Source organism: Opisthorchis viverrini (genome assembly GCF_000715545.1).
Source record: "Opisthorchis viverrini unplaced genomic scaffold opera_v5_17, whole genome shotgun sequence".
In the NCBI taxonomy this organism is placed as follows: Eukaryota; Metazoa; Platyhelminthes; class Trematoda; order Opisthorchiida; family Opisthorchiidae; genus Opisthorchis; species Opisthorchis viverrini.
The window spans coordinates 3,130,086-3,139,290 of record NW_008751673.1 but is presented as its reverse complement, the minus strand read 5'-3'; the positions used below and the strand labels follow the sequence as shown (position 1 = coordinate 3,139,290).

Below are 9,205 nucleotides of genomic sequence, written 5' to 3'. Positions count from 1 at the left end.
TATATCGTTCAAAAGGAACACGCTCAACCGGCTGCTAGACACAAAATGAAAAATATCAATTCAGAATCACTTACTTCACCTACCTCTAATGAAGTCAGTGCATGAATCTCAAAGGCTAGAGCTATGTTCGCTAATTAGCGTCACTTGTGGTGTCAAAAAAGATTTATCACTGGGCTTTAAGGACCGCGTGCACCAGGCTACAGTAAGGAATGTATTGTATGGCTGCGAGACGTGGACCCTGAAGACAGATGATGTGACACGTCTTCAGGTTCTTAACCGATGCCTCAGAAGCGTCGCGGGTTTTGGATGACGACGGAGGGTCTCGTCAACGAGGTGATTAAAAAACAGATGTTCGATTGTATGGAAGATACTTCAGTCACGGAAAACATCCAGCACCATTAACTTCGTTGGCTCGGTCATGTGCCACGTATGTCGAAACACCGTCTACGGAGACGAGTATTCCCTTCATGGCCCCCTCAGAATGCTACGTACCGCGAGGCGGAAAACCTTTGGTTTAGTAGAAGGGTGTGAAAGCGAGTACGGTAAGTTTGGGTGTTTTTGGTATTGTTCGCCTTCTAGGGTGGGGCCCCGTGACCCCGCAAGTGCCTTGCTAGAAACAGCAAGAAATGGAGGCTGACAGGGGGTCAGTGTCATTCGTGTTGCCAGTTTCTTTCTAGATTGTGTGACTGAGCGCTTGGAGGTATAGACACTTCAGAATGTTTGACATGGGCCTGCTCTTCTTTTCACTCCAAGATTTTAAATATAATTAGATGAACTTCATGGTTGCAAGGCAGTGAAACATCAGTATCACTACTGATGTTGCTGTCGAAAATCCAGCTGAATCCAGAGAACTTCTCTAATAATCAAGTCCTTATCCGTTACGAAAAAAATTGAAGATCCTAAGCAGGAAGATCGACGTGATGCTAATTCAATATGAATAAAACTTGAAACTTGATGCAAAAAAATTTTCTTGCATAAAGTGAACCGTAAAATCTCAAAACGTATACTGACTAATTTTGATACCCTTTATTTCCTGTTCCATCCTGAAAATGAGAACTACTCGTTAGCACTAGTAACTGCTTGAAATCCAGTCATTTTGAAACTGTTTTAAGGTAAGTGTCCACTGTGGCTTCTGATGCTAGAAGTAAACATATCAACCGGTGCAGCGATACGTGTATTTGTAGCCGAACGTAGCTGTATGACAATGGACATTTATTCGGCTTCACCTCTGGCCCAAACGCAGGTTGGTGCGAAAAAATCAGCATGATTAATCATGTCCCATCTCATACCCACACGGGAATTCAGGAGATGGAATCACGCCACATTTAACAATATTCGAAGTATAGGATGTTTTGAGCTCTGAATTGACTCCCCTTCTCCCTTGTCACACAGAGTGAGGAGTCAGTGGCACATCTACACAGAGTTGGGATTGTGAATACACCCCATTCACTAAGATTAATTGACTGTGAATTATAAACGCATCCTAATTCTCTCATCAGAGAAATCCCGCTTGTTTAAGCGTCACCTTGTCTGGTCATAGTCTGTCTGAATAACGCTTAGCGGGGCATCCATTTAAAGTTCCTAAGATTATTACAGCAGCTGAAAAACTTCCCAGTTTTGGCCAATGCACAAATCGACAATCAATGCGGAAGCACGATTAGAAGCGATGTGGTTCAACCGGAAAATTACACACTAACTATAAATTTGGTCCTTTGGTTGAACTGCGTAACCCTACTTCAGCAAATTGATTTGAAATACCGCAGAAGCACTACGAAAACTAGAGACCATGATTGATAGACCTATGGAACATGGTAAATACGACCAGTACATTCATATGCATATCTAAATCCCAGCTGAATATCTTGTTCATGATATTCTTCGTACGAGTACGGTATTTCCTCTAAACTTGTTGAATACTCTCATTTCAAAGTAGATGGCTTTTTGAGAGAACTTGAAACCCGACCCAGTAATCAGTCGACACACAGACAAGGATAGACTGACCGTCTGCCATGATTCAAACCCTCCTATAGGTGAGGTTACATCGGCAAGATATAATCCTTCAAAAAACTTTTGCTTGGTGTTGTGATTGGAACGAGGTGAGGATCACGGTCAAATTCGAACGGCAGTCTACTGCCCAGCCAATGCGTGAATGCGGAACACGACCGACTGACCTCGTGACAAGGTGCAAATCAAGACTTAGAACAACGCAGGCATGTTAAAACTGGCGAGTACTGGCCTGACGGCCTGTTTGTGTGCGTTCATCTGTGTGTGACTGTGCATGTGTGCGTGGGGTAACGTGTATGTACATACAGAAGCGTAGCTATGCTTCCTAATTACTTGCTACCTTATCACTATCCGTGGGGCCGCACGGTTCTGTCTTTCGTTCACATTTCACACAGGCTTCGCAAACCGTGCTAAGTTTCTCAGAGGATGAAGAAGCTCTTCCTAAAAATAGGCGTGTAGCTGTTTTAGTGATTGTAAGTTGGACGGGGTTGAGACAATTCCTTATGCCAATCAGCATAATGCTCTCCTTGAAGTTACCTTGAAAACCAGTTGGAATCACGGAAAAATGTGGCCAGCCACCACAATCTTGCCTCCCATTCGAGCTACAAAAGAAATGCAGGTGATAGTACTTTCAAATTAGATACCCATTAAACTACCACATAATTGTGTCAAAAATTTACTGTGTTTATCTGACATGCTTGAGCACTGTCGTGTCGCCATATGTTTCTCGACAGAAGCGCAAAAGCCATTCTGCAAGCCGCCTTTGTTTGAACAGTAGCTTGTAGTTGCTCTGAAAAAATGCCTTAACATGATTTGTGGATGTCGATCCTTGAACTCTACTAGCAATGTTTGGCTCCACAAAGGTGCTCCGGTTGACAGTTTCAGTGCATGCAGGACTGGGGAATTATACTACTCGTCTACTATTCCAGTATCCAGTGTGGTCATACAGTGAGCTCCGAGTAAGTTGATGCTATTTCCCGACTAATCAACCCACAACAATCACCTGAAGAATATAACACCTTTACTTCCATAGATTTCGGACTTAGCGAAGTAGGTCGTGCACTTCCAGTCCCCTACTCTGATACTGCTGTTACGATTATGTTACTGCCACAGATTCTTCCATATCAAAAGCCACCATACATGAACGACAATCTTGACCTGCACAAAATTTCACAGTCGAGCGCTCAGAGGCAACCAGCTCAACCTGTTTCAGTAGAGAGCGAAATTAGAACATTGTAAGAACTTTTTCACCAATTGATTGGTGGACGCTCTGAGTGACTTATCAACAAATACCATATAAGCAGGTCGGAGCTATCTTCAAGGGAGGACTGTTCCCTGATCTAATCCACGGATGGTACACAAATACCTTCAAAACCTGAACTAGGGCATTGTGAGTCAGTGAGAATTACCTTTCTTCCTGCAGTCGGCTACTGGTAGTGTACAGTGACCATGCTGATGGACATGTCACTGTTGCTGGCGATAGAACTTAATCTTGTTCTGATTAGCTGTGGGCTGGTTCGTTTGACCATATATTTGACAATCTACTTTTTTCCTCCCTCCTTACTTTTGCTGTACCGGATTTACGTATTGCGTTGTGTGTATCCTGTTCAAAAACCATCAATATTTAGTGATAGTCCCATACCAAGCAGGTGTGGCTCGCTTTTGGACCATTTCTCTTACCATTCTGTCACTCATTTACTTGCCAATCTCTAGGATACCCGAAGTCATCGGCATATCATCTCACTTCCGACGCAGCTCTGGTCGATATGCACTATTTCTCAGGTGCCAACACTTCCTTCTAGTCTTGCGATCATCAAACCGGGTTGAACTGAACAGCAAATCTCTCAGAGCCCAGATGATCTATCAGCGATAGCTTTGTGTCTAGTATCTGTAGATGGAACATTTGTTTCCTACCCTCTTCTTTCGAAAAAAAACTAGGAAACTTCTACGCCAAGCATCTATGGCTTTAGACCACTTGACCTTAGTTACGCCTATCTGTCGCAGTTCGACACACACGTTAAGCAGTATGTCAGCGCCTGTTCACTTTTTGGCCATTTCGTCTGGGCTTCTACAAAATATACCCGTGGAACCTTGGTAACCCTTGGCCAGTTGAGGATGCAGTTTATTTGATTCTTGTTGATGCATTTTATAATTGTCCTGATGTTTCCCCGTCGTTCGATGTGACAGGCAATTCGGATGCCTGTCCACCACAACCCACAAATGGACGAATGTAGCCTTTAACCCACAGCATCCGACAACGTGGGATGTGATCACCGGGCCGAGCTAAGCCATGCGCATTAACGGGTGTCTACCCGGTTCTTATCATAAGATGCTTTCTGATATATTCCATACACTCGCTCCTCTTCAGAACCGTCCATCAGGAAGTTTTCATTCATTTATTGCCTGGCTTTAATCTAAATTAAAGTTAACCCATTAGGCGATATTTGGACCATATGGACAGTGCATGTTTTGAATTCATCCGACGTAAAGCATTCATCATCAACATCAGTAGCATAAAATCAGTGTTCCACGCCGATGCTTCCCTGTCGTACACGTACAGCACTACCGAATGACTAACTCTCTATTTTTGTTTTGGATACCGATTTCTTAGGTCTGGTTCAAAAATCGAAGAGCAAAGTGGCGTAAACGTGAGCGTCACCTTGATGTCGTCCTTCGTGGAGGCTTACCAAATCCATTCGTCCCCTTTCTCCGAACAGGATTCGTTCCACATGGTCTGGACAGTCCTTTCCAGCCACCGGCACACTGTTTGTATACCCAGGGCACAAATTTGCTGCCATGTTCTTCACAAAACCCACTTCATTCACCCTTGTTCCACTCAAATCCCCAAACTTTATCCGATTTGAATGACAGTCAGACACAATCACTTTCTGCAGGCCCGAATATGTGTCCCTTTATTCCACATTCTTACCACCCCGGGCTGTCAACAACTCCTAACATTTGCGGAGCTCCGATTTTCCCACCTGGGTTCCCATACTTATCGACTAATCGATCGGACTTGAGGAATTGTTCCTCACCATCCAAAAATACCAACAACAATATACACACCAACGAGAACTTTTCAGATGCAAATCAATGTCTAGTCAGTAATCCCGTGACACCCTTTAATTTAAGTTCGCAGCCTACTCGAATCCATTCAGACTATGCTGTTCCAAGTGCGGAGCTCAGTGCTGCAGCTTTTGCTGCATCCAACATGCTGACAAATTATTCATCTGTGATTCACAATATGGGACCATCTGGCCTATTTGATATTGGTTCCGGTCATCTGATCAATAATTCCGGTTTCACTCAAACCGTGACAAATTTCTGTCCACGCATGACACATTGTCCAAGTTTCACGGAAACGGGTATCTCTAACACTCGTATAGAACAGTCGCACCTAGCACAACCGCACAGTGATGACCTAGGCATGCTGTGGTCAACAGGAAATTCAACCGGTGGATTTAGTGGAGCAGCAGCCGCCGCCGCAATAGCCGCATGGTCAGCCAATCGTCAAACTATCGTAGAACAGGGTGTGGTCGGTGTACCAGAAAACAGTCACACAGCCCAGCGCACTCCACCTCCAACACAAACACCTTCAAGAGTAACTATGATCCCAGTACATTCGCCAAACTTGGAATTGGACCGACCGAAACTTGTGGATCCAGATAATTTATATCCGCCTCGTGAACCATTTCTGACTTCTAAACCATGTGTCGGCAGTGAAACGCCAAATTCAAAATGTCCCAGTCTACGCAATTCGCCGTGTGAGATAACAGATTGTTCTGCTGCAAAAATTGATGAGTTAGGCCCCAAGTGGATTCAGGCCGTGGATCGTGATCGTAATATGAATATCAGACTGTCCGATTATCCCGGCAATGGCGTCCAATTTCGAAGCAATAACGCCCAATATTTACCGGACATTAATCCAAAGCAGCCACCCTGCCTGCCCCTACAGTCGAAATCAGTACATGATATAGAAGCTAAAATACGAGAGGCAAACTGCAAAGTTGAAGACTCAGTCTTGGATGGGTCACAAAATTCAGTGCTGGCAACGTCAGATGCACGTGCTTTCTTATTCGTTTCCCAGGAAGTTGACGTAGCAAACCTTACACCGAACAGCACCATGCACAGCGAAGTGAAATTCAGTTCTTGTTCCCCTCCTCTGAATCACTCACCCTGGGATTCGTACAAATTTTCTCTAGCTCCTGGGGTACCCTATTTTGACGCTGCGTCCTTGCAGTACGCCTCTTCAAGCGAAAAATGCATACTTTCGGTTGATTCAAACCTAGTCAAGAGTTACACAGCGAGCACTGGTGAAAGGATCTTGAAGCCATCGGTATGCAATCAAGCCCCGTTGTTGGTCACAACGACGAAAGTAGATAAGGTGGCCACTGCTCCTCGATGGGCCTGTAACAATGACATAACCTTGGGTAAACCGAAGACTTGGGTTTCGGAAGACAGCTATACTTTGACGAAAAATGAACGGTTGTCTTCAGGCTTTTCTTATGACTAGGATGTTCCTACATACTGCCGATACTCGAAGCTTCAATTACCCACTTTGTCAGGCTTGCCTATTTTACACCAATTCATGTGCGTCAGCTAGGTGAGTCAGCTGTTCGCCAAAGCACAACAGACAGCACACTACTTGTTAACCGATTAATGTACGTTGTTCAATAATTTGTTTCTTTTGCTTCATTTCCTTTGCGCCATTACTATAAAGCGATATTTTTGTGAGTCAAGCTTTTGTAAGAATATGCAATGATCGTTGAGTTCCCACATCGCGCTTCTCGGTGCCAAGAATGGCATACTTGATCAGTTTCTGTATTCTGTTTTTCCCCGGGTTAAATCAGGAGATTACGTCGTCGACTTTCGCAACAGACTGACTCCAAAATCTTGTCAGCTATGCATTTTCACACACAAACAAATGTCGACAGAATGATAGTTATTTTTATCTCTAATGTGAATTTGTCTCTAAAAGTATAACCAGTCGAAAACTAGGAAGGGAACACTGTAGATACTCAGCTGAGTTGACGGCTAGATCACCACACATCTCTTTGAGTTTATTTATATTCCCCGGCACTCAGTTCACTTTACCAGACTAGTTCCTTGACCGGGGGATTATTCGCCATTCTCTCAAGTTTCTTTTAACTACCAACCTTAATGGTGAAAGTGAAGATTGTTGATTGGCGAATAATGTAGAAACAACTGGACCTGGAACCGAGTTTTGCGGACCACTGCCACGCGACTTTCATTCAGTCTGACTGGTAAGGAGGTGCAGGCATGCGAAAGCCAAATGTCTTCGTACATTTGGATGCGAGGAAAGGTACATTGCTCCATTGCAAAAACAATTTATATTCAGCAAATTCTTGGTGTGATCTCGGAGACAGTGTACCGTTGCAGGAGTACAACTCTCTCTGGAAAACTGCCCACTGATTAACTGGTCTAAAGGGACAGACCGAAAACCTTTACCATGAATATAGTTGCAGTCAATTATATGCGGACTTATTTTTAAAACGGCACAAACTAGCTGGCAACTTGTGATATGGCACCTCGCATTTCAAAAGTACGGCTCATTGCAATGCTCCATGATACGTGCACTTCCACAGCCGGTAGATCTCGGAAGAAAATGGTGAATCTAATCAATATTCCTTCACAAATAGTCAGTTGAGTTATGGGATTGTGTCTCCTTAAAGGGCCGATAATGATCTGGAGTGAAAAGTACAAAATTCCTAACCAGCTTGTTTTTATGAGAGGTTCCCTTGAATTCCAGCTGAATCTCTCATTTATGGTATTCTTGTTCAACTGAATGTGTTACACCAAGCCACCTCATGTGTGGGTTAAAGCAGAACCTAAGGTTAACGAAAACCTGGAGACTGCGCCTGATCTACCCGAAGGATGGTGAAACCGGTCATGTGCTATCAGGGTTTTAAGCAACCAAATGAGTAGTGTATTGCACCCATACAATATGCTGCGATATACCGAATGTTGTCCGGACTGAAACATAAGACAGTCTGGTGAAACACACTCAGCTGAAGAAGGATATCATAAACGAGATGTTCAGCTGGACTTTAGATGAGTCTCCTGTGATATGCAAACGAGTGCATTTGCTAGATTTGGTCCAATTTGGGTGTAAGTGGAACATAAGGTTGACGAAAAGGTTGACTGCGCTTGCATGATTAGCCCAATGAATAGTGAAACCGATCTGCAGGAACCTTATCAGTCAATCAGTATGCTTAAGTTGATGGATGTTTCCATACCCAGCTTGTGACTTGTAAATACGGTACACTTGGTCTATTCGATGGAAGAGGTACTGACAATTCGACGGGCAAGACTAAATAAAATGTTAGCTTCAAATGCTAGAATTATAACTTCAAGAGTAGGAATAATCAATTTAAGAACTGATAAGCCAATCCAGCAAATTCTACGTATGGCTTACCGACTGGTTCTGGTCATGAGAACAAACCAGTTTAAGGTTTTTTTTATTTCAAACCGTTAAGCACACAGCAGGAGAGTAAGCAAGCCGGTGGGACGAAAAACTAAGGTATGTCTTTACAATCAAGACGGTCAGTGCGGTTGGATAGCACTCAAGCGATGGTTATGTCTCAGTAGTGTTTACAAAACCGAACAAAGCAGGAGAGTAAGCAAGCCGGTGGGACGAAAAACTAAGGTATGTCTTTACAATCAAGACGGTCAGTGCGGTTGGATAGCACTCAAGCGATGGTTATGTCTCAGTAGTGTTTACAAAACAGGTATCTTAGACAAGGAAGCACGTGTTCTGTGGACCGAGCGATGAAGCCAAAAAGGGCGGTTGGCTGCTACATCGATATCTTACAGATCTGTACTCATTACAAGCAACGAATATGCGTCATGCTCGACAAAACAAATATACAGAGCATACATGCTTAACATCAGCCAACTTGCCTGAAGTCCACAGGTGACACTAGGAATAAGACGCGTACTCTGTTCTGATATCGCTTGAGCAGATCCGCTAACCCTCAATGTAATGATAAAATGGCCGCGTGACCACATCACTTTCGATAATGGCGATCGGGATAATCGGACAGATCGTTTAATCAAGTTTGTCCGTCTGATCTTGAAACGTAGAAGTGCATGGGCCAAAAAATCGTGCAGATATGAGGAGACTGTTTTTTGTGAGTTTGAAAGTAGGAAAGATGTGCTGTAATCCATATATATATATATA

The 9,205-nt window shown here is 43.6% G+C and overlaps 1 protein-coding gene across 1 annotated transcript in view; it reads left to right on the top strand.

The window, feature by feature from the left end:
* The window catches only part of T265_01609 (hypothetical protein), a gene marked incomplete at both ends in the record, with an annotated part of 12,448 nt that extends 5,931 nt beyond the window's left edge, over window positions 1–6,517 (top strand). Inside the window, one exon of the mRNA XM_009165668.1 lies at window positions 4,616–6,517. Coding sequence (XP_009163932.1) covers window positions 4,616–6,517 — 1,902 coding nt within the window. The remainder of the gene's footprint in view (window positions 1–4,615) is intronic.
* Between the last annotated feature and the right edge of the window lie 2,688 nt (window positions 6,518–9,205).